We start from the raw sequence: 26,106 nt of genomic DNA, 5'->3' as shown, positions 1-26,106 counted from the left end.
CTTAAAAAATCCGATTTTTTAAAAAATCCAATTAATTAATTTATTTACTTGTTTGTTTATTTACTTATTTACTTATGCATGCATTTACTTATTTAGCTATTTACTTGTTTATTTATTTATTTATTTACTTATTTACTTATGCATGTATTTACTTATTTAGTTATTTACTTGTTTGTTTATTTACTTATTTACTTATGTGTGTATTTACTTATTTATTTATTTATTCATTTAATTTATTTATTCATTTAATTTATTTACTTATGTATGTATGCATGTGTTTTATTCGTTTGTTTATTTCCGCCCCTGCATTAAAGGGAAATTTCGTTGCAGACAGCGGTTCCAAGGCTTGATTTGGGTCCATCCGGAGCAGCCCTTTGCACCCCCACACTTCCACCAAATATCCCCCCTCCCCTTTCGAAGGGACCCCTAAAAAAAGGTCTCCAAATACACCCCCCCCTTATTTTTTTCAGAGCGCACAAAACAGAAAAATAGGGGGGCTAAAAATGCAAAAGGTTGCTTCCCTCATCCCAGGGCGAACTACCACTCCCGGCAGCCTTTGCTGCGGGGCCTGCGCGGCCCCGCCCACCACGCCTGCCAGGCACCCCCTTTCGGGCAGGCGGAGCGGTGGGCGGGGCCTCCCAGCGGAGTGGGCGGGGCCAAGATTTCCCCCAGGGATCTAGGGCGAGGAGGAGGAGAAGAGCAGCCGAGTTGCAGCGGCTGGTTGGGTGGTTCCAGGCCGAGCGGAGGCGGCGCAGGTGAGCAACGCGTGGCCGGCCGGGCTTGGAGCGTGCGGGGGGCAAAGGAGGGCAGGGCAGCCGGCCGCTTTCTCTGCCTCCCTGGGCTGGGATGCGGAGACGGCTGTGGGGCGGTGGGATGGATGCCTTTGCTTCGAAGCAAGGTCGAGCTGGCTTCATCCCTGCCTAGCCAAGCGAAGGGCCGGGGGTCGCTCTGCTTCTAACCCTCCCCTGGCAAACAAGAAGCCCCCCCCCCCAATTGCCAAAACAGTTGCAAAAAAAATGAAATTGCAAAAACAATTGCAAAAAAATGAAAACAATTGCAAAACAATGAAAACAATTGCAAAAACAACTGCAAAAAATTGAAAACAAGTGAAAAAAATTGTAAAAAATGAAAAAGCAATTGCGAAAAAAAGGGAAAAAAATGCAAAAAAAAAAAAAAAAATCACGAGCACCGGCGTTGCACGGGACTTTCCCTCCCGGCAGGTTCAGACGAGCATCCGTGGGGTTTTCCCCCTTTGGCCGGGGCCGAGGCTGCCATCCCCCGCCGCAAGACTTGGAAATGTAAGGGTCATTTTAACCCACCCGAATCCTGGGCTGCGGGGAAGACAAGGACCTTTTCCGAGACGTGATAGCAATCCGGTCTTGTGAACCCTCTGCTGGAGATGCGTGTTTTGGAGCGTTTGTGTTTGAAAGTGCGTCTTGACCAATGATTGACCGCTGTTGGAGGGCAGCTGCAAAGGGAAGGACTTCAGCTTTATTTTTCAATTTTGGGATGCCCCTTTAAATTGGTTCAGACGTTGGAGGGAAACACGTGTTAATCTGGTTCACCTTTGGCTCAGTCAGTGGAGATGTGGGGTTCTTGAAGGTTTGTTCCCAAATCTAATTCATCTTGGGAGGGGAGAAAAAAAATAGATATTTTGCTATTTTAATACAGGAAGGTTTTTTTTTCCTCTTCTTTCCTTAAAGACAAATGATGGACAAAAACGATTACTTATTTTTTGTACCAAAGATCTTTTCACTTTCACAAATTCAGCCACGGAATTCTGAATTATGAAACCAAATTATGACTTTTTGCTATACGGGAATTTTGCAGTCTTACCTTGTGAGATGGATTAGCTTAGAAGAGTTTAGCAAACTTGGTTTTTGAAAAGGGTTTGGGGTTTTTTTTTGGCAACCCAGGATTTGGGTCTGGTTTTTAAGGGCTTTGCCTGTTTTATTTTGACATCCTCCTTTTAAAAAAATGTTTTGTTTTTTTTCCCTTAAGTCGCTGGCTGGATTTTTCTATAAGTTCTGGTCACCTGATTTCTTCTCCGGCTCTTCCCTTTAACTGTTTTATAGCTACTTCTTAATTTTTCCCCCCTTCTCTGTTCTTCCTTTCTTGCATAATTTGCTTAATCATGCTTTATCAGTAGGATATGTTTTACATTATGTACCCAAACGAATTGTGTGCAGAGAATCGGATGACTAAAGTATTTATCTACACACAGAGGTTGCAATTAAACCATTGCTTCAATTAGGAACCACACCAGAAGTTATCGTGGTAGTTTATGGCCACAATTAATCTGGGCTCTTATGACACACAATTAAAATAGACCCAACATAGTTTACTTTGGTGAGTTGCACATCCTTCTATTCTACAGTTCAGTGTACAGGTAGTCGTTCGACTTACAATTCATTTACTGACCATTTGAAGTTCCGTCACTGAAAAAAACTCACTCGTGACGGTTTTTCACACAACTGTGATAGCATCCCCATGGTCACGCGATTAAAAGTCAGATGCTTGGCAACCGATTCATACTTACGACGGTTGCAGTGTCCTGGGGGGGGGTCACATGATCCCCTTTTGCGAACTTCTGACATGCAGTCAATGGGAAAGCCAGATTCACTTAACAACCGGGTTGTTTATAATTGAACCAGGGCAGTGATTCGCTGAACAATTGTGGCGAGAAAGGTTGCAAAATGGGGCAGAACTCGTTTAACCAGTGTCTCACTTAGCAACTGAAATTTTGGCCTGCATTGTGGAGGATTGTATTGTGTAAACTGAGAAATGTGGGACACTTAGGAAGCCTGTGGCTCTTTTAGGTATAAATTAAACTTGCCTGTCCATACAGTGAATAAAATCTAGGGTGAATTAACAAACTGGAATTCCAAATTGTTTCCCTTCTCTTAAATCCCATGGTTTGTAAATCTTTCTTTCACTTATTTTCTTGTTCTACTGATCAACTTTTTCTAGCAATGTTGCTTCTGTTTTTTGCTTTTGCTTTTCCTTCTGTGTCTGAAGTTCTCCAGACGCTTTTATTGCACCGACGGTCCTCATCTTAACGGCCAGAATTTTCATGGCTGAGCCAGGTTTAAGCAACTTTAAGTGTCTGGTTTTAACCACCTTTTTTAAAGCCATGGCTGTTAAGAAAATCATGCTGTTGTTAAGTGAATCGTGCAGCCGTTAAGCAGCTCCAGCTACTCCCCATTGGCTTTGCTTGTCGGAATCCTGCTGGCAAGATCACAAATGACAATCGCACAGCCCTGGGAGGCTGCTCCCATTGTAAACACATGCAGGTTGCCAAGTTCCTGAATCTTGAACACATGACCTTGGGCGTGCTGTGACAGTTATAAGTGCCACAACGGGGCATAAGTCCCATTTCCCAGTGCCGTTATAACATGACTGCCCTGGGGAATTCTGGGAGTTGAAGTCCACAGGCCTTAAAAGTTGCCAAATTTGCACATCCCTGCTATAGACTGAGGTCCTGGGTAGCCACTTCGTTTTGTCATTTAGATTTTTTTTTTTATGATTGCTTTCAATTGGACATTGTGAGCTGGGCAGCCATGCAAACTGAGTGTGTGTGTGTGTGTGTGTGTGTTGCAATTATGCTGATAAATAAAGGGAGACTAGTATAGATCTATTTCAAGCTATTTAGCTCTCATCAGCTAGCCATATCCTTACTGGGATTCGAACCTGGGCTGTTTTTATATATTAGGCAGTTATATTAGCCACTAAGCCACAGGCTCTCTTCCTTTATCAGCTAATACAATACATTGACACAATACATGTGTGTGTGTGTGTGTGTGTGTGTGTGTGTGTATGTATTTAGTATATACATACACACATACATACATACATACATACATACATACATACATACATACATATATATATATATATATATATATATATTTAAAGTCACAACCCCTGGTATGCCCAAATATGGGAGGAAGGTCACACTTCCACTCTCTGTCTTCGGCTCGTCACAAGAGACCATTCAGACAGAAACCCAATATTTTTTACTGTTGCCTTTTTGTTACATTTGTTATATTTATTTATTTATCAGCATAAATATAACATATATATATATACATACACACACACACACACACACACACACACACACACACACATATATATATATATATATATATATATATATATATATGCACACACACACACATACATACATACATACATACATACAAAAATGTGGGCAAGGAAATAAAAAGGTGATCAGTTGTGGCAGTGTGTACATTTAAAAGGTAGAAAAGAACATGAAAGGTATGTTCAAAGCAGTTTGGTTTCGTGGTGAAGGCACCAGAGTAGAACGTGGGAGGATGTAAGTTCAAGTCTCCCCGTAGCCACGAAAGCCGGCTGGATAACTTTGGACCAATCACCAGGAGACGGTGAATTCTAGTCCAGCCTTAGCCATGAAAGCCAGCTGGGTGACTTTCAGCCAATCACCAGGGGACTCTGAATTCTAGTCCCGCCTTAGCCATGAAAGACGGCTGGGTAACTTTGGACCAATCACCAGGAGACGGTGAATTCTAGTCCCGTCTTAGCCATGAAAGCCAGCTGGGTGACTTTCGGCCAATCACCAGGGGATTATGAATTCTAGTCCCGCCTTAGCCATGAAAGCCAGCTGGGTAACTTTGGACCAATCACCAGGAGATGGTGAATTCTAGTCCCGCCTTAGCCATGAAAGCCAGCCGGGTGACTTTCGGCCAATCACCAGGGGACTCTGAATTCTAGTCCCGCCTTAGCCATGAAAGACAGCTGGGTAACTTTGGACCAATCACCAGGAGACGGTGAGTTCTAGTCTTGCTTTATTCATGAAACTGCCTGATTGATTTTGAACCAGTTCCTGGGCCTCAGTCCAACCCACCTCACAGGGCTGTTGTGGGGAAACTAGAAAGACAAGTTTGTAGCCTTATTTGTAAAAATAAACACAGAATACAAACGAACACCTGAGCAGATTTATTTCAACTTTGAACAGGATCTGGCCAGGTAGACCTGTATTTGAGCACATCAGGCATAAACCTGGAAACGTTCTTAGAGGAGATCATTTTCTGCTGGATATTTGTTACAGGAAATCAGAATTGCTTTCATAAGCATTGAATTACAGTGAGCCGATTCCAGCTAAAACCTCTACAGAATAATAACGGCTATCAAATCTTACAAAGAATTATGCCTGCGCTTCCTGAAAACTCATCATCTCAACATTTATGTATCGACTTAGCAAAGGAAACTTGATGTACCGTAAATTGGTACTCTGTGTGCCACAATATTTGAATCATATTTCATTTGCTAGAAGTGGAGACGGTTTCTCTGAGAACACAATGAGAAGCAGAGTTCCATATATTGGCTTAACTAAGAGGTGGATTCCCATCTAAACATGGTTAATAGCTCAGGAGGGGACACCCCAAGTACAGGAGAAGGAAACTACCGGTAGACCTTGATTTAGGAATGTTTGTTTAACGACTGCTTGGAATTACAACAGTGTTGAAAAAAATAACTTACGAACAATCTTTGCACTTACGACCACCCCGGCAGTCATGTGAGTGTGATATGGGTGTTTGCTAACTGCCACACATTTCTAACAGCCTTAGTGTTCCACAAGTGATCATCATTTGTGACCTCAGACAGCTTCTGACAATCAGAGACCGCCTGCTGCCAATTACCTCCCATAGACCCGTTAGATCGCACAGGGTCGGCCTCTTCCGGGTTCCGTCCACCAGTCAATGCCATCTGGCTACTACCCGGGGGAGGGCCTTCTCTGTGGCAGCTCCGGCCCTTTGGAATGAACTCCCCGCGGAGATTCGGACCCTCACCTCTCTCCAGGCCTTCCGGAAAGCCGTCAAAACCTGGCTGTGCCGGCAGGCCTGGGGTTGATGAGTTCCCTTCCCCTCTCGACTTGTATGGTTGTATGACTCTTGTGTATTTTAATTACGTGTATTGTGTTTGTATCCCCTTTTCCCCTTTTGAGTTGTTCGCCGCCCTGAGTCCCTCCCGGAGAAGGGCAGCATACAAATAAATTAAATCTTAATCTTAATCAGAATTAATGGGAAGCCAGCAGAGAAAAGTTGCACGTCAAATCATACACTGTCTTCCTTAATAACTGTCGCGACAAAATTGGGTACAGTCACTTAATGTTGCCCCATTTAATGACTGTACCCCTTATGGATGGTTTTCTTCCCCTCTATTGTGGTAGGGAGTTAGGGGCTACCCTGTAAATAAATGTGAATGAAGGGAAGTGCAAATTACTAGAAGTAAGGAGACATTTTCTGACCGTGAGAACAATCAGTGGAATTACTTACTGGAGTTGTGGATGCTCCATCACTGAAGGTTTTCAAAAATTGACTGGACGGCCATTTCTCCAGGCTGATATAAGGTCTCCTGCCATGAGAAGAGGGTTGGATTAGAAGACCTCCAAGGTCCCTTCCAGCCCTATGAGTCTATGTTTTGTATAAATGGAACAACCTTATTGAAATGAGTGGTATTTTGTTCTTGTTCAGTTGCTCAGTTGTGTCCAACTTTTTGTGACCTCATTTCCAGGTCCCTCTGTCCTCCAGGGCCTCCTAGAATTTGCCCAAATTCATGTCCATTACCTTATTACCTTATCAATTACCTTATCTAACCATCTCATCAGAAGTGCTATTCAGCCGGTTCGGAGCGGTTTGGGCGAACTGATAGTGGCGACCTACGGGTGGCCTACTCACTTGCCCTGGCTCTGTGCTGTCCTATTTAGCCACATTTTCGAAGCCGTGTGCATGCATGCAAGCCGTGTGTGGGGTGAACCGGTGGTGAACGTCTATGAAACCCACCTCTGCATCTCAGCCTTTGGCCTTCCGTCTTTCCCGATCTCAGGGTCTTCTCCAAGCACTCCTCTCTTCTCATTTGGCGGCCAAAACCTTGGAAGCTTCCGTTTCTGTCTTTCCAAAGAACAGTCAGGGTTGATTTCCTTCAGAATTGACTAATTGGATCTCCTTGCCATCCAAGGGACCTTCAAAAGTCTTCTCCAACACCACAATTAGGAGATCAGTACAAATCATTACAACAGGATGTTTTAGGTCCTTCTCTGTTTGAGAGGAGAAGGACATACCTATATTGTGCACGCCTGACGTAAACTGGAATTTCAGAAATGTACTCTGGATCACGTTTCCAAATCTGGTCCTTTGAGTACCATATTTTTTGGAGTATAAGATGCTCCAAAGAATAAGACTCACCTAGCTTTTGGGGACGAAAACAAGGGGGGGATCTGTCTTTGCCTTCTTGCAGCAAGCAGCAAACAGCCCATTTCCATTTCAGTACAGCCTGATTAGCACAAGCAGTTGATTGTCAGTTGGATCGGCCTTCCAACCATCAGCTGTTTAAGGCTGCAGGGCCTTAAACACGCCCCATTTTCAGACTTTGTGCCCCATTTTCCACCCGTTCAAGGCGGCAGGGATAGAAATGGACAGAAAATCAGGCACGTGGGGGGCCGAAAACGGCACACAGAGGCCAAAAATGGGATGCGGAGGCCAAAAACGGGGCGTGCGGAGGTGGCAATAGGCTATGGCAATCCCTGCAGCATGAAACAGCTGATGGTTGGGAGGCCGATCCAACTGACAACTGCTTGTGCTAATCAGGATGCACTGAAACTGAAACAGGCTGTTTGCTGCTTGCTGCAAGGAGGCAAATTGCTGGGAGACAGAGGCCAAAGGATGGGGGCCGGCGGTTGAGCGGGGCTACATTCAGTGTATAAGATGCACCCAAATTTTCACCTTCTCTTTGGGGGGGAAGGTGCATCTTATACTCCAAAAAATACGGTATATTGGACTTCAACTTGCTTGATCTTGCAAACAGTTTAGCTCTTGGCCCATCCAGCTGGGGCTAATGGAAGTGAAGTCTAACACATCCGAATGACTTCAGCTTGAGTGGAGAATAATTCCTCTCTATCCATATTAACGGCAGCAAGCTACAGTTCCTCTAAAGATGACCCCTTTTCATCCAGAGAAAAACTGGCGGCCTGAGCTACAGAAATATTGGTTCTTCCCTCTCCTTCTCTTGTTATTGGCCAAGCCTAGGTAACCCAGCCTCAATCTCACCTTTGGACGTACTGTTACTTTGGGGTGGTAAAGATTTCCATTTAAAAGTTCTCCTGCTTTGTGGAAGCTGCCAAACGAAATGGGCTGGTCAAGCCATCAGCCTTAAAAAAAAATAGTTTTGATAGGAACATTTTACACGGCCCAAGGAACATTTTGATACGGCCTTTGGTGTTTCTAGAAACAACAGGGGAAGCGGGGGGGGGGGGGGGGGAGGACTGGTGGAGAAATTAAATTACATTTTTCCGAGGTCAAAACAGGCTGGCCAGTTTCAGGAAGAACCAAAGGCTCCGGTTGTCAAAATGAATCATGGAACATTTGGGTCAATTGTAGAATATTCCATGTTTAATCAGCTGGCTATGTAAGAAGCATATGATTTAAAAAAAAAGAAAGAGGATATTGATAACCTTTTTATTGTTGTTTGCCCAGAATAAACATCCATTTCATCATATACTAGCACTCCCAGGCACAAACGTTTAATGAAAGCACATTTTTTATAAATGACTAGTTGATAACCTGGCGCCTGGGTGTTTATTTATAGCGGGGGGAAATGTCCCGACCAAACGTAATTTCTAATGTTGGATTTTCCCCCTTACCAGAGGGAGCTCCCTTGTGGAGTACTGTGAAGCCGTTACCATGACAACGCTACAGCGCTGTACAACAGAAGCCATTTTATGGCAGTACAGTAGAAGCCATTTGAAGGTACAACAAGTTGTATCTTAACAGAACACGCACCACGAAGGGTGTTAGGGGTGTCTTAACCCCACAGTATTTGTTTCCAGAGAGTAAAGTCATCTGTGTACCAAGTTTGGTTGAAATTGCACGAGGAGAGAAGCAACTTAGAACAGAGGAGAAATTTCCTGACGGTTAGAACAATTAATCAATGGAACAACTAGCCTCCAGAAGTTGTGAATGCCCCAACACTGGAAGTTTTTAAGAAGATGTTGGATAACCATTTGTCTGAAGTGGTGTAAGGTTTCCTGCCTAAGCAGGGGGGGGGGGTTGGACTAGAAGACCTCCAAGGTCCCTTCCAACTCTGTTATTCTGTTCTATTCAATCTTTTTGTGTTCTCTGTTTGAAATGGTAGTGCTGAACCTGAGCAGGACAGACTATGATATTCCTTTATTTTATTTTTTTTGTAGAATATATTTGTCTCCTGTTTGCTGGTCAATAGAAGCAGTAAATCCTTTAAAAGCTTACTGTGATTGGATGGGATTAAGCGCCTTTATCTGACGGATAAGGAAAGCGTAAAGAAAGTCCTTTTAGCTCTGTTTGTGCTATCATTCTTTGTGTGCTCCTGCAATGCCCAGAGCAACTTTTTTGTATCGTTCATGTTTTCCTTTTGGCCCGCAAGAGAAACGTGAAATCCACACCAGCTTTGCACGGAGTCCTCAACTTACGACCACAGTGGAGCTCAAAATCTCTGTTGCTAAGTGAGGCAGTTGTCAAGTGGATTTTTTGCGCCCTCTTTCGGTTGTTCAATGAATCCTTTCAGTTGTCCACTTAGTAACACGCTCGTAAACGTGAATATGTCTTCCCCTTGTCAGAAGGTCGCAAAAGGAGATGGGCCACTGCAGCCGTCATAAACATGAGTCAGTGGCCAGCTGTCTGAACTTTGATTACATGGCCACGTGAAAAACGGCCCCGTCACTTTTTCCCGTGCTGTTGCAACTTCCAACGGTCACTAAACTAACCATTATAAGTCAAGGCCTACTTGTACTTTTGTTTAAACTAAATCTGTACTAAAAAAAAAAAGTGTTCGGAGGAAGGATGATTTGTTAATTTACTCAGGGGGGAAGGAAGGAGGAAAGGAAGGGGGAAAGGAAGGAGAGAAGGAGAAAAGAAAGGAGGGAAGGAAGGGGGAAAGGAAGGAGAGAAGGAGAAAAGAAAGGAGGGAAGGAAGGAGGAAAGGAAGGGGGAAAGGAAGGAGAGAAGGAGAAAAGAAAGGAGGGAAGGAAGGAGGAAAGGAAGGGGGAAAGGAAGGAGAGAAGGAGAAAAGAAAGGAGGGAAGGAAGGAGGGAAGGAAGGAGGGAAGGGGAAGGAGGGAGGGAAGGAAGGAGGGAAGGAAGGGGAGTAGGAGAGAAGAAACGAGGGAAGGAAAGAGGGAGGGAGGGAGGGAAGAAGAAGTAGGACCGTTGTAAGATAAGATGGATCTATGGGATGTTAAGAAAGCAATCTTCAAGTATATTGTCAACTGTAGAGAAAAATTGTTATAAATACATATTATTAATAACAGTTATGAGATCATATAATTGTGAATGTATATATGAAATTGATAAAATAAAAATTAAACAAAAAATAATAATTTACTCATTCCCGCTCTTCTTTCTTTCTTTCAGTACTTTTCCTCGAGAGAGAAAAGTGGCAGAGAAGCTTTTTTGGGTGGCTTTTCCTCAAATAGAAAGAAACACTTCGTGCCAAATCTTTTTATAAAAACGTCCTTTGGTAGCAGCCTGAAGGAACGCCTCACCCGTCTTCCCATTTATCGAATATGTACTATGGAACATGCTGGAGAATATGAAACGCGGCCCGCATCGTCACACATGTACCATGTGGAGAGGCAAATTTACAGCCAAGGAACTCTGCAGGAGCAGCTGCATACGAAGGACCAAGCAACTCAGTGTCTCCATCAAAAGATAGTGCATGCTCTCCGGTAAGACGCAAAATCTCCTTGGTGTCATTCAGTGAATGAGCTGGCCATTCTTCGGATCCCACTTAGGTAGCCCTCGACTTACAAATGATTTAGTGAAGACGCAACAACTCTTGAAAATACTTACGATCGTTTTTCACACTTAACAACCGTCGCGTTCCCATGGCCATGTGATCAAAATTCAGCCACTTGGCAACTGACTCATATTTACGACCGTTCCAGTGTCCCGGGGTCATGCACTGACTTTCCCCAAGTCAATGAGGAAGGCAGTTTCACTTAACAACCATAGGGTCCACTTAATACCTGCAGGGATTTGCTTTAACTGGTGGCAGGAAAGGTCATAACGTGGCTCACAACTCAATTTAGCAACTGCTTTTCTTAGCAATGGAAGTTTGGGCTCAATTTTTTAAGAGCCGAGGTGGCGCAGTGGTTAGGGTGCAGTACTGCAGGCCACTTTAGCTGACTGTGATCTGTAGTTCAGCGGTTCAAATCTCACCGGCTCAAGGTCGACTCAGTTTTCCATCCTTCCGAGGTGGGTGAAATGAGGACCCGGATTGTGGGGGCAAGTTGCTGACTCAATTTGCTAAAAAAAATTTGTAAACCGCTTAGAGAGGGCTGAAAACCCTATGAAGCGGTATATAAGTCAAATAAATAAATAAATAAATTGTGGTCGTAAATCAAGGACTACCTATACTAATATGTTTTCACTGTAATCCAGAAATTGTTATCTCGCTTCCATACAGACAAGCAGGGGTAAATATGGCCGTTACTTCATTGGGTTCACACCTCAATTAATGTGCCTGGTTTCTTCCATAAATCCCATGACTAGCTTACTCAAAACATTATACAAGTAGTCCTTGACTTACAACAGTTCACTTAGTGACTGTTTAAAGTTACAACGGCAGTGAAAAAAGTGACGTAGGACTTTATCCACACTTATGACCACTGCAGCATTCCCCCCCCTCCATGGTCAAGTGATTTACATTCGGATGCTTGACAACTTAGCAGTTAGACTTATATACCGCTTCACAGGGCTTTCAGCCCTCTCTAAGCGGTTTACAGAGTCAGCATATTGCCCCCACAGTCTAGGTCCTCATTTCACCCACCTCGGAAGGATGGAGGGCTGAGTCAACCTTGAGCCGGTGAGATTTGAACCGCCGAACTGCAGATAGCAGTCAGCTGAAGTGGCCTGCAGTACTGCACCCTAACCACTGCGCCACCTCGGCTCTCATTTATGATGGTTACAGCGTCCACGGGGGTGGTGGTGTCACGTGATCTCCTGTGGCGACCATCTCACAAGCCGTCAACGCGGAAGACCAGATTCACTTAACAACCATGTGACCCATTTAACAACTGCAAGGATTCGCTGAAAGGAGCGTGGCAAGAAAAGTCGTAAAACTCCCTTCGCAGATTTCTCACTTAGCGACATAAATGTTGGGGCTCGATCGGGGTCGTAATTCAAGGGCTACCTGGATCTGCCTTAGGAGCAAACGCATTTCCTAGAATCAATTTTTTAATTTTGGGGTGAAACCGCTTCGTTGCTTTTGACTGATGACGTGTTGTTTCTGTTGTTGTTTTTTGCCTTTCAGCTGTTCTTCCAAGAAAGCCAAATCGGTCCTTCATAGCTTTTTCCCGATTTTAACATGGCTTCCTCAATACCCCGTGAAAGAATATTTGATGGGGGACGTAATCTCAGGAATCAGTACGGGAGTTATGCAGCTCCCTCAAGGTTAGTAGAGTTTTCACTTCGAAAAACAAAAACTTCCACATTCAGAGTATTTTACTACCGGTTCGCCGTGCGCCAAAAACTTGAGACACAAGCGCACGCCTTCCGCACATGCGCTTTGCTTGAGCACATGACTTGCACGCATGTGCCCGGCTTAGAAAATGTGGCTAAATAGGACGGCATAGTGCCTGGCAGGTGGGCGGCCCCATCCGTAGGTCGCTACTACCGGATCGGCCGAACCGGTCCGAAACACTGAATACTACCACGGTTCCATACCCTAAATCCGTGATGGCGAACCTGTGTGCCACAGGTGGCATGCGGAGACAGCTCAGGTCCAGAGGTGGGTTCCTACCAGTTCGCACCTATTCGGTAGAACCGGTTCATCAAATCTACCGAACCGGTTAGAAGAGGTTCCACCAGTGGACCCGGAAAGCAGGCCACACCTACAGAAGAGCTTCCAAAATTTTTTGAAACCCACCACTGTTGGGTGTGTAATGTCCCGCAGTTATCTATGCATTAATAATGATCTAGTAATATTTCCTTATACATTTTAGGGACCTTTCCTTACATAATTGATGTTTTCTTTCATACTTTTGGGTTTCTAATTTCTCTTTCCGTTAGTTGGCAATTGCAAAAACCAATCCCACGTGAAAAAGTATTCAAAGCCTTGATTTTAATTGTCAATTTATTTATTCCTGCACATTGGAATATTTATTCATTTACGTATCTCTGTTTTTCCACTGTTGTGCAAACACAATTCCAGCAGCTGCTAACATGTGTACAGTTAAATATTAAATATTATACTCCCTTTCAAATAGCCAACAAAATATTTCTGGTTTTAATTCCATATCTTGCTTTACGATTGCTTCTAACCACTAACTTCTGAATAGCTACTTGGACCGACCTAAGTCCTAATTCATAATTTCATATCCGGTCACACGGGTGGCAAGCCACTCCCATCCGGTCACATGGGTGGCAAGCCACCCCCATCCGGTCACATGGGTGGCAAGCCACTCCCACAAAGGAGGCCACACCCACAGAGTAGGTTCCAACAATTTTTGAAACCCACCACTGCTCACGTCCATTGCTGGCCAGCTGATTTTTTAACTCTGCGCATGCAGGAGACGTTAACTGTTCTCTCCTGCTTGTGTTCTGCTTGTAACTTCCACCCTGTTGAAAGAATCTACTATCGGTATTATACATTTATTCATTTGTTACTATGAATATAAAGAAGTGAAGGAGTCCAGCTGAATCAGTTTTCTGCATGTGCTTTCTAGAGTTGATTTTTCTGCAAAAAAACTCGGATACAAACCAATTGCTGACCGAGAATTAAATTGGGGAGGGAAAAAAAAAACCCACTGATAAATTACAACTGTCTTAATTATTCTTTAGCAACTGGTTATTCTAATAATTTGGTGGGGAATCTTATGTGCATCTCTCTTTTTCCTTTTTCTTTTAATGTTTCTTTCAGGATTAGCCTATGCATCGCTGGCTGCCGTTCCTCCAGTGTTTGGCCTGTATTCTTCGTTTTATCCTGTCTTTCTGTATACATTTTTTGGAACTTCCAGACATATATCAATAGGTATCTCTCTTAATGGATTTGATATTTAGAACAGTGTTTCTGAACCTTACTTAAAGATGTATGGACTTCAACTCCCAGAATGCCTCAGCCAGTAAGGGGGAAAGATGTGGAAGGCTGGCTGGGGCATTCTGGGAGTTGAAGTCCATGCATCTTCAAGTTGCCATGGTTGAGAACTATTGGTTTGGGTGACTTTTGTTCTTGAAAATATACTTGGGTAAAATCCTTTCCATCTTATTAATGTGGACTACCTTTGGTGGCTCAGTGGCTAAGACGCTGAGCTTGTCGATCAGAAAGATCAGCAGTTTGGCGGTTCGAATCTCGAGCGCCACGAAATGGAGTGAGCTCCCGTTCCTTGTCCCAGCTTCTGCCAACCCAGCAGTTCGAAAGCACGTAAAAATGCAAGTAGAAAAATAGGAACCGCCTTTGGTGGGAAGGGAACTGTGTTCCGTGCTCCTTCGGCGTTGAGTCATGCCGGCCACATGACCACAGAGACGTCTTCGGATGGCGCTGGCTCTTCGGCTTTGAAACGGAGATGAGCACTGCCCTCTAGAGTCAGGAACGACAAGCACATAATGTGCGAGGGGAACCTTTAGCTTTTACTTTTGTTACACAAGTCAAAATTACCTGTACAGGCAGTCCTCAACTGATTACCACAATTGAGGCTAACGTTTCCGTCACAAAGCGAGACAGCTGTGAAATGAATTTTAATTTTAAGCTGTTTTGCCCTGTGTTTTTTAGGACCTTTGTTGCCAGAGTTCTTAAGCGAATCACTGCAGGTGTTAAGTTAGTAATATGGTGATTAAGGTCGCAAAAGTCGATCGCGTGACCTCAAGACACTGCGACCGTCGTAAATGTGAATCAGTTGCCAAGCGTCTGAATTTTGATCACGTGGCCAGGAGGATGTTGCAACGATTGTAAGTGTGAAAAACAATCATGTCACTTTTTTCAGTGGTGGTGTAACTTTGAGCAGTCACTAAATGAAGTGTCGTAAGTCAAGGACTAGCCATCCATCTCCACCATACATTTGTAAGACTTTTAAACCTCTTGGGCAATTTTTCAGGTTATTAAGTACAAACCATACATTATTTTGTAGTAAAAAAAAAAATGCAAGCACTTTCTTTCACATGTGTTGATGTTGTTGGCAATTCAGGTAGTCCTTGACTTACGACAGTTCATTTAGTGACCACAGTTACAGCAGCACTGGAAAAAGGGACTTATGACCATTTTTTCACACTTGGGATTGTTGTATGGTCCTGCCAATCAAAATTCGGACACTTGGCAACAGCTCATATTTATGATGGTCACAATGTCCCGGAGGGGGGTGTTACGTGATCCCGTTTTACGACCTTCTGACCAACAAAGACAATGGGGAAAGCCAGATTCCCTTAACAACCCTATTACTAACTTAACAACTGCAGACTTACTTAATAACTGTCGGAAGGAAGGTCGTAAAATGGGGCAAAACTCGCTTAACAAACGTCCTGCTTAGCAACGAAAATTTTGGGCTCAATTGTGGTTGGTTACGTCGGCGATTACCCGTAACCCCGACTTCGCCAAACCTCCCCCTCTCGCAGGAACCTTTGCTGTGATCAGCCTGATGATTGGCGGAGTGGCAGTGAGAGAAGTCCCCGATGAATTGTTTGAGATGGCGGGCAGCAACTCGACCAACGGGACCGACGCCAGAGATGCTATGCGGGTGAAAGTAGCCGTGGCAGTCACCTTGCTGTCAGGTGTCATACAGGTAAGAGGGTGCAAGATTCAGAAGCAGATTTTAGCTACCGTATTTTTCAGAATATAAGAGGGTGAAAATGTGGGTGCGTCTTATACACCGGATGTAGCCCCGCCTACCCACTGGCCCCACCCTTTGGCCTCTGCCTCCCAGCATTTTGCCTCCTTACAGCAGCTCAGGCCGTCAGGTTTTCTCCGGATGAAAACGGGTCATCTTTACAGGAATTGTAGCTTGCTGCGGTGAATATGGATAGAGAGAAATTGTTCTCCACTCAAGCTGAAGTCATTCGGATGTGTTAGACTTCACTTCCATTAGCCCCAGCTGGAGGCGCCAAGAGCTAAACTGTTTGCAAGATCAAGCAAGTTGAAGTACAATATACCGTATTTTGGGGAGTATAAGACGCACCTTTCCCCCCCAAAAAAGAAGGTGAAAATTTGGGTGCATCTTATACACCAATTGCAGCCCTGCTCAACCACTGCCCCCCATCCTTTGGCCTCTGCGTCCCAGCAATTTGCCTCCTTGCAGCAAGCAGCAAACAGCCTGTTTCAGTTTCAGCACAGCCTGATTAGCACAAGCAGCTGATTGTCGCTTGGATCAGCCTCCCGACCATCAGCTGTTTCAGGCTACAGGGATTGCCATTGCCGATTGCTGCCTCCGCGTGCCCCATTTTTGGCCTCCACATCCCATTTTTGGCCCCTTTTTAATCCCCACCACCTGGAAAGGGCGGAAAATGGGATGCGCGGAGGCTGAAAATGCGGCCTGAGGAGGTGGCAATAGGCTATGGCAATCCCTGCAGACTGAAACAGCTGATCGTCCAGGCGGCTGATCCAACCAACAATCAGTTGCTTGCGCTGAAACTGAAACAGGTTGTTTGCTGAAAGGAGGCAAATTGCTGGGAGGCAGAGGCAGATTTTTTTTTTGTGCTAATCAGGCTGTTCTGAAACTGAAACAAGCTTTTTGCTGCAAGGCAGAGGCAGAAGCAGATTTTTTTTCTTTTTTTTCCTCCCCAAAAGCTATACTGATACTTCGGAACGTCTTATACTCCGAAAAATACGATATTGCCTTAGTCTAAGTCAAAAATCTGATTTTCCTAGTCTTTTTCTTTTTGCAATTCAAGATTGGGCTGAATATATTCCATCAAATGTGGGGGTACCTTGGTGTTCTCTGAGCTCTGTGGTTTTCCAGCAGACGCTTCACTGATGCTGTAACTTGGTTTGGTAATTAAACGTCTGCAAGAAAATGATCAAGCAAGGAGAGCATCAATGACCCCACAATTCAACCGCGAGTTTCAAATATTCTCTTCGGTCAAGTCCATCAGTGTTTTTGTGACGGTACGAGTGGGCGCAGTCGCCTAGAGGTGAAGTTCTCGCCCCCGCCTCCCAATCATGAGGCTTTGAGTTCAATCCTAGGTAGAGAGAGATATTTCTCTCTCTGGTCACGATGAGAATATAGGAGTCCTTCGGGATTGGGCGGCATATAAATATATTTAATAAATAAATAAATCTGCTGAATATAACTCCGCATTGGCAACGGGAAGGGCAACTGGCCAGTAAATACACAGCTCCATTCCGTTGCCCCGACTCCATCCCGATGCAAGGGATTCCAGCAGAGGTGGGTTCCTACCGGTTCGCACCAGTTCGGTAGAGCCGGTTCGTCAAATCTACCGAACCGGTTAGAAGAGGTTCCACCAGTGGACCCGGAAAGCAGGTCACACCTACAGAAGAGGTTCCCAAAAATTTTTGAAACCCACCACTGGATTAACAGGGTCATTAAATGACAAAAAAAGAAAAATGGTAGGTGAAAAGAAAAGTGGCCTAATTATGTGGTAGATATTGTACATCGCATTTGTTATGGCAACTTTAGTCAACCTGGCATTTTATGTCAAAAAAAATAACTTAATTTTCCGTTTGAATTGGACAGATTTGCCTACATTGTGCAATAGACAACGTGGAAAAAGTCAGAGAGAACAACAAATATATATATATATATATATATATATATATATATATATATATATATATATATATATATATATATATATATACATACACATACACATACATACATACATACATATATATATATACATACATACATACATATATATATATACATATATACATACATACATCATACATACATACATATATATATATATATATATATATATATACATATATATATATACATATATATATACATATATATATACACACACACACACACACACACACACACGTATATGCAGTCGTAGTCACTCTTGGCTGCGATTCTCATTAATCAAATATTTTCTTGTACTCCGTGACTGAAACATTCTGCTTATTTTCTTCCAAGGAAATCGGAGGCGTGGAGGGGGGACGGGGGGGGGGAGGGAAGGACGCTTCTAGGAACTTTTAAAAACCAAACGCAATGGCCGTAACTGTTGCTAGAATGTGGGTTCTCTCCCTATCAGTTGTGTTTAGGACTGCTTCGTTTTGGGTTTGTAGCCATTTACCTCACGGAGCCACTGGTGCGCGGATTCACCACGGCGGCAGCCGTGCATGTCTTCACTTCTCAGCTGAAGTATCTGCTTGGGATCAAAATCAAGCGATTCAGTGGCCCCCTCTCTGTTCTTTACGTAAGTATATCTCTCTGTCTGTGCCATCTGTCAATATCTGTCTGTCTTATCTCTCCTGTATATCTGTCTGAATATGTCTGTCTGTCTATCCATTTATCATTGTCTATCTAACTGTATCTATCTGTATATCTATCCATCCATCCATCCATCCATCCATTTATCACTGCCTGTCTATCCATCCATATCCATCCATTCCATCCATATCCATCTATCCATCCATCCATATACATCCATCCATTCATTTATCACTATCTATCCATCCATCCATATCCATCCATTTATCACTGTCTATCTATCCATCCATATCCATCCATTCCATCCATATCCATCTATCCATCCATCCATATACATCCATCCATCCATTTATCACTATCCATCCATCCATTTATCACTGTCTATCTATCCATCCATTCCATCCATATCCATCTATCCATCCATCCATATACATCCATCCATCCATTTATCACTATCTATCCATCCATCCATATCCATCCATTTATCACTGTCTATCCATCCATCCATATCCATCCATTCCATCCATATAGCAATAGCAATAGCAGTTAGACTTATATACCGCTTCATAGGGCTTTCAGCCCTCTCTAAGCGGTTTACAGAGTCAGCATATTGTCCCCAACAACAATCCGGGTCCTCATTTTACCCACCTCGGAAGGATGGAAGGCTGAGTCAACCCTGAGCTGGTGAGATTTGAACAGCCGAACTGCAGAACTGCAGTCAGCTGAAGTAGCCTGCAGTGCTGCATTTAACTGCTGTGCCACCTCGGCATATCCATCCATTCCATCCATATCCATCTATCTATCCATCCATATACATCCATCCATCCATTTATCACTGTCTGTCCATCCATCCATTCCATCCATATCCATCTATCCATCCATCCATCCATCCATCCATATACATCCATCCATCCATTTATCACTGTCTATCTATCCATCCATTCCATCCATATCCATCTATCCATCCATTCCATCCATCCATCCATCCATCCATATACATCCATCCATCCATATCCATCTATCCATCCATTCCATCCATCCATTTATCACTGTCCATCCATCCATCCATCCATTTTTTTTTTTTTTAGACATTTTATTAAGGTTTATAGGCCGCCCTTCTCCCTGAGGGGACTCAGGGCGGCTTACAATCACAGGGAAGGGGGTGCAATACCAAAAAACAAACAATAAGTGAACAAAATAAAATAATAAAACACAACTTGCATTCAACAGTCAACACTCGGGCGGGTAAATTGGGAACCTATCCCCAGGCCTGCTGGGAGAGCCAGTTCTTAAGGGCTGTGCGGAAGGTCTGGATGGTGGTGAGGGTACGAATCTCGACGGGGAGATCGTTCCACAGGGTCGGAGCTGCAACAGAAAAGGCTCTCCTCCGTGTAGTCGCCAGTCGACATTGACTGGCAGATGGGATTCGGAGGAGGCCCAGTCTGTGCGATCTAATCGGTCGGAGGGAGGTAATCGGCAGAAGGCGATCTCTCAAGTACCCAGATCCACTACCATGGAGTGCTTTAAAGGTGGTCATCAGTACCCTGAAGCGCACCCGGAGATCGACAGGTAGCCAGTGCAGCTCGCGGAGGATGGGTGTAATGTGGGCGAACCGCGGTGCGCCCACTATCACTTGCGCGGCTGCATTCTGGACTAACTGCAGTCGCCGGATGCACTTCAAGGGCAACCCCATGTAGAGCCCATTGCAGTATTCCAGCCTAGAGATCACAAGGGCTCGAGTGACTGTTGCAAGAGCCTCCCGGTTCAGGTAGGGCCGTAACTGACGGACCAGGCGAACCTGGGCAAATGCCCCCCTGGTCACAGCCGACAACTGATGGTCAAAAGTCAGCTGTGGATCCAGGAGGACTCCTAAGTTACGGACCCTATCTGAGGGGTATAAAATTTGACCCCCCAGCCTGAGTGTTGGAATATCGGCCAAATTGTTGGGAGGGAAACACAACAGCCACTCGGTCTTGTCCGGGTTGAGTACCAGTTTGTTAGCGCTCATCCAGTTTGTTAGCGCTCATCCATCCATCCATCCATCCATATACATCCATCCATTTATTGCTGTCTGTCAGCCTGCAAGGGTGGGGGGAGCACGGGAAGGGTTGTGGGTGCATGCCCACAGGGACTGGCCGCATTGCATTATGGGTGTGGGCATGCACGTGCGGGCTATCGTGCGCATGCACCATTTCAGCGCGCGAGGACCAAAAAGTGAGCCCTCCCTGACCTAACTGTCTAACTTTCTCTCTTGCCTGTCCTTTCAGAGTTTGATTGCGGTGTTTTCCAACATCACCCAAACCAACACGGCCACTTTAGTGGTTGGCCTCATCTGCATCGTCCTGCTCCTGAGCGGCAAAGAAATCAACGACCGTTGTAAGAAGAAGATGATCGTTCCAATTCCACTGGAAATCATTGTGGTGGGTCTTCTTCAAGCATAGCTGAACGCAGTGACGTGCGGTGAGGTTTATGGCTGGTGAGGCACTGACACACGGGTTTCAAATTTTTTTAGACTTGTGGACTTCAACTCCCAGAATTCCACAGCCAGGCATGCTCAGTTCCGATTTAAAGCGACAGCATTTGTTTTTCTCCTTTGCGAAAAACTTTTCCTTCTTTCTTTTTCTTCTCAGACTAGATGAGGCACCTCGTTCTCCCACCTCCTCCTGTAGAGGGCGCTTTTTAGAGGCTTTTTAAAACAGTTAAGCACTAAGCAGAGTCATCCACTGTGACTCTGGCAGCAACTAACTCAGCCTTTTTCCTTTTACATTTTTTTTCTTTTAATGATGACAGTGGTGAGGCTCTGCCTCCCCTGACTGCGCGTCCCTGGCTGAACGCAGAACTCTCAGAACGCAGAACATAGAATAACAAGAGTTGGAAGGGACCTCGGAGGTCTTCTAGTCCAACCCCCTGCACAAGCAGGAGACTCTATGCCACTTCAGACAAATGGTTGTCCAATCTCTCCTTTAAAACCTTCAGTGTTGGAGCCCCCACAGCTTCTGGGCTCTCACCATTAGGGAAGTTCTCCTTGGTTCTAGTTTGCTCCTCACCTTGGTTGGAAGTTAAAGATAAAGACAGGATTCCTTCTCTTTTACTTATTATAGGACTAGCTGTTAACCCAGGTGTTACCCAGGTATTTGTTTATCCCAGTCCTGTGCTGACATTCAGAAATGTCCGAACCAAACATAATTTCTAATGTTGAATATTCCCCCTTATCAGAGGGAGCCCCCTTGTGGAGTACTGTGAAGCAGAGGTGGGTTCATTCGGTAGAACCGGTTCGTCAAATCTAGAAGAGGTTCCACCAGTGGACCCGAAAAGCAGGCCACACCTACAGAAGAGGTTCCAAAAATTTTTGAAACCCACCACTGCCACACACACACACACACACAGACTGACACAGAGAGAGAAAGAAAGGAAGAAATAAATAAAGAAAAAAGAAAGAAAGAAAAAGAGTGAGAGAGAGATGAAAGAAAAAAGGGACAGAGACAAAAGGAAGGAAAAAGAGAGAGAGAGAGACAGAGAGAAAGAAGGAAAGAAAGAAAACACATGGCCGGCAAGCCACTCCCACCATATCACATGGCAGGCAAGCCACTCCCACAAAGGAGGCCACATCCACAGTATAGGTTCCAAAAAATTTTGAAACCCACCACTGCTGTGAAGCCATTACCACGGCAACTCCACTGTGCTGTACAGTAGAAGCCATTTGAAGGCACAACAGGCTGTATCTTAACAGAACATCACCACCACCACCCTGAGGGGGTGTTAGGAGTATCTTACCCCCACAGCATCTGTTTCCAGAGTTCCACGAAATTTCATTTTAATATATGCCAATTAGCGTACATTTAAAGGGACGATAAACTTATTCTATTCTAAGCCAGTCAGTTTTTCTTCTGGAATTCTTCCCTTTGAACTCCAAATGTTTTTTTGTGTGTGTGTTTTAAGGTGGTCATTGGAACTGGAGTTTCAGCTGGAATGAATCTGTCCGAGACTTACAAAGTCGATATTGTTGGGAACATTCCTAGCGGGTAAGCTTAACATATATGATTGGGGGGGGAGGGAGCAAATTTCCAATTGCTAAACAAGACAGCTGTTAAGTGAGTTTTGCTCCATTTTACGACCTTCCTTGCCACAGTTGTTAAGCAAGTCACTGCAGTGGTTACTGTATTTTTCGGAGTATAAGACACTCCAAAGTATAAGACGCACCTAGCTTTTGGGGAGGAAAACAAGGGGGGAAATATCTGCCTCTGCCTCCCAGCAATTTGCCTCCTTGCAACAAACAGCAAACAGTACAGACAATATACACTCTTTGTGGTGTTACATTTCAGACTTACTTGTACAGATTCTGTTAAAATTGATGTACTTTCTGCGCTCTACATGGGGCTGCCCCTGAAAAGTGTTCGGAGACCACAGTTGGTCCAGAATGCAGCCGCGCGAGCGATATCGGGTGTACCTAGATACACCCATGTCACACCTATCCTCCGCGAGCTGCACTGGCTTCCTATCGATCTCCGAACGCGCTTCAAGGTGCTGGTCATTACCTTTAAAGCCCTACATGGTCTAGGACCCGGATATCTGCGAGACCGCCTCCTGCCACATACCTCCCAACAGCTGATAAGATCTCACAGGTTGGCCCTTCTCCAGGTGCCGTCGACCGGACAATGCCGGCTGGCGACCCCTCGGGGGAGGGCCTTCTCTGTAGCTGCTCCGGCCCTGTGGAACTATCTACCCGTAGAGATCCGGACCCTCCCCATTCTCTCGGCCTTCCGAAAAGCCACTAAAACCTGGCTATTCCGGCAGGCCTGGGGCTGTTGACCTCACGAACGAGGTCCGGCCACACCAAGATTGAGTGTATGGTGCGTTGCTTTTAAATTTGTTTTCCTCTCTTCCTTTTTTTTAACTTTTTATCTTTTAGTCTTGTTTTTGTAAGCCGCCCGGAGTCCTACTGGATTGGGCGGCATATAAATTTATTAAATTACAATTAACTATAGTTATTCTGTGCTATTTAAAAGAAGATACAATAGCACCGGCTCTCTTCAGATCAAGCATTTATTTTTAAAAGCTTCTTCATTTTGTTAAGGTGGCTAGAACAATCATAAAGCCGTCTTTAAAAAATAAGTCTAATGATTTGAACGTTCTATAGGTTATTGACTTACCTCCTTGCAGCAAACAGCAAACAGCCTGTTTCAGTTTAGTCTGATTAGCGCAAGGAAAAAAAATCTGCCTCTGCCTCCCAGCAATTTGCCTCATGGAGCAAACAGCAAGTTTCACTTTCAGTTTAAGCACACCTCCCAATCATCAGGCTGCAGGGATTGCTATAGCCTATTGCAGCCTCCGCTAGCCCCATTTTCCCCGTTTGCTGCAAGGAGGCAAATTGCTGGGAGGCAGAGGCCAAAGGGTGGGAGCCAGTGGGTGGGTGGGGCTACATTCAGTGTATAAGACGCACCCAAATTTTCACCCTTTTTTAGGGGGGAGAAAGGTGCGTCTTACACTCCGAAAAATATGGTAAGTTACGAACATGGTTGTGAAGTGAATCTGGCTTCCCCCATTGACTTGGCTGGACAGAAGGTCGCAAATGGGGAATCAGATGACTCCGGGACTTCCAACCGTCATACATATGAACCAGTTGCCAATTTTGATCACGTGACCACAGGGATGCTGCAATGGTCATAAAAACCAGTCATGAGTCACATTTCTCAGTTCCTTCGTGATTCTGAACGGACATTAAACCAAGGGGTTGCAAGTAAAGGGTTACCTGAATTCTTAGAGCAGGGGTGTCAAACTCAATTTCATGGAGGGCCACATCAGGGTTGCGTTTGACCTCGTGGGGGACAGAGAGTGGCCAACTCGACATCACTCATGCCAGGGATCCTGTGGTGGCCCGAGCACTCTGTTAAGAGTGTTTGTGGCCTGCAAGCAGAGCTGGCAGCAGATTCAGACAGTGAGGAGGTTGGGGAGGAAGATGGGCAAGTCCTGGAGTCTGGGGAAGGCTCTGAGGAGGGCTGTGTGTCGGAGGCAGAGAGGGGGACAGGGCCGTCCAACAGTCATCAACTACCTGTGGACAGCGGTGAGGCAGACAAACAGCTGGAGCCTGTTTCCAGTGTGCGCATGTGCAGAGTTGCCAGACGAAGGGAACAGCTAAAGAACAGGGGTCGACTTGGGAGCAAGGCCACAGGTGGACGGTGAATGGCCCCTCCCAGAGGAAATAAAAGAGCGAAAGGGGAGTGGAGTTTGCAGGAGGCAATTAGTTCGCTTAATTGGTTCGTGACTCTCCGAGACTCCTTGCCAAGTTTTGCAGATATCGGCCTGGCAGCTCTCCAAGCCAGAGAAAGTCTGTGACTGTAAATCCTCCCTCGAAAGACTTTGCTGGATGTGAATGAGCAGAATTCACAGTCAATTAATAAAAGGGTTTTTCGTCAGGACCAAGAGTTTGCTGCCTCCTCTTGGGAAGCCTCAGTCAGAACTCTTAGAAAATGGGCACCCTGGCTCTATTTTTGGCTACAGTGGCCTCCTGTAACCCTCTGCAAGCCAAAATGGAGCTTGGGAGGGCTCTTCGCTGTTCCCAGGGTGGCCTCGTGGGCCAGATCTAAGCACATTGTGGGCCGGATCTGGTCCCCAGGCCTTGAGTTTGACACCCCTGTCTTAGAGCCTCCAAATTTGTTATAACTTATTATTTTTTTCCCTGATTGCTTCTTACAGGTTAATCCCTCCACAAGTCCCTGACGTCAGCCTCATCCCGAATGTGTTTGTCGATGCCATCGCTATCGCTCTTGTTGGGTTTTCCATGACCATCTCGATGGCCAAAATCTTCGCCTTGAAGCACGGCTACGCGGTGGATGGGAATCAGGTGACAGCATTGTAACCTAGCCTTCGCGCCTCACGACCTGGATAAAACTCCGCGGCCGATAAAATGGGCTCCTCATGACAACTTAACAGTCATTGGTTTGAGGAAAAAATTACTTAGGACCCTAATTTCACACATACGACTGTGGCAGGGTGGGGGACCACACAATCCCCTTGTCAGGGTTCCAAATAGCATCCGAAAGTAAATCGGAGTCCAAGGCAAAATATCGCTCAAAGTTGCAATTTATTCAGAGAGCCGTGTTGGAACATCTGGGAAAAGCCGAATCTGAAAGCTTCCCGGTTTTCCCCACCCAGTTGAAAGTTCAAGATCCTGCCCCCACACCCACAAGTCCATCCCATGGTCCAGTCTCCCACTGCTATGCTGGCAGTTCCACCCCTCCAGTTCCGGTCAGGTGCAGAGGTGCAAAAGACAAAGGATGACCTTGGCTTTGTAGAAAGAATGTTGTTATGGCTACATAGCATCTAACTCCGTACAATCCCATTTTCCCATCATAGAAAATGCATAGCAGAATAATAGAAAGTGTGGCAGGCCAAAGATCCAAAAGGAAAAATGGCTGCAGGCCTGACGCCCTTTTTTGTGACCTTCTGACAAGCAAAGCTAATGGGGAAGCTGGAGTCACTTAACAGCCGTGTTACTAAACATCTTCTGTTATCTTATCCTTCTCTCCTCTCCTCTTGTCCTCTCACCTCACCTCACTTTAATCTTTTATGTTATCTTTTACCTTTCATCATCTTTTATCGTCACCATTTTGGGTTGCCACTACTGAGGATAAGCAAGTATAGAGTGAACCACAGGAGGGGACAAAAAAAAGAGAGAGAGAGAAGATAGTGGTCAAGGCCACATGG

The 26,106-nt window shown here is 45.0% G+C and overlaps 1 protein-coding gene across 1 annotated transcript in view; it reads left to right on the top strand.

The window, feature by feature from the left end:
- The first annotated feature begins 667 nt into the window (after positions 1–667).
- SLC26A5 (solute carrier family 26 member 5) overlaps positions 668–26,106 on the top strand; it is a 41,894-nt gene continuing 16,455 nt past the window's right edge. Inside the window, exons 1-9 of the mRNA XM_032221704.1 lie at positions 668–755; positions 10,424–10,737; positions 12,324–12,463; positions 13,932–14,042; positions 15,617–15,783; positions 18,224–18,388; positions 20,670–20,822; positions 22,342–22,424; positions 25,096–25,243. Of these exons, the coding sequence (XP_032077595.1) occupies positions 10,583–10,737; positions 12,324–12,463; positions 13,932–14,042; positions 15,617–15,783; positions 18,224–18,388; positions 20,670–20,822; positions 22,342–22,424; positions 25,096–25,243 (1,122 nt within the window). The 5' untranslated portion in view covers positions 668–755; positions 10,424–10,582. The remainder of the gene's footprint in view (positions 756–10,423; positions 10,738–12,323; positions 12,464–13,931; positions 14,043–15,616; positions 15,784–18,223; positions 18,389–20,669; positions 20,823–22,341; positions 22,425–25,095; positions 25,244–26,106) is intronic.

Source organism: Thamnophis elegans, chromosome 7 (genome assembly GCF_009769535.1).
Source record: "Thamnophis elegans isolate rThaEle1 chromosome 7, rThaEle1.pri, whole genome shotgun sequence".
NCBI classification, from domain to species: Eukaryota; Metazoa; Chordata; class Lepidosauria; order Squamata; family Colubridae; genus Thamnophis; species Thamnophis elegans.
The sequence above is the reverse complement of the archived record's forward strand: the minus strand, read 5'-3'. Positions and strand labels throughout refer to the sequence as shown.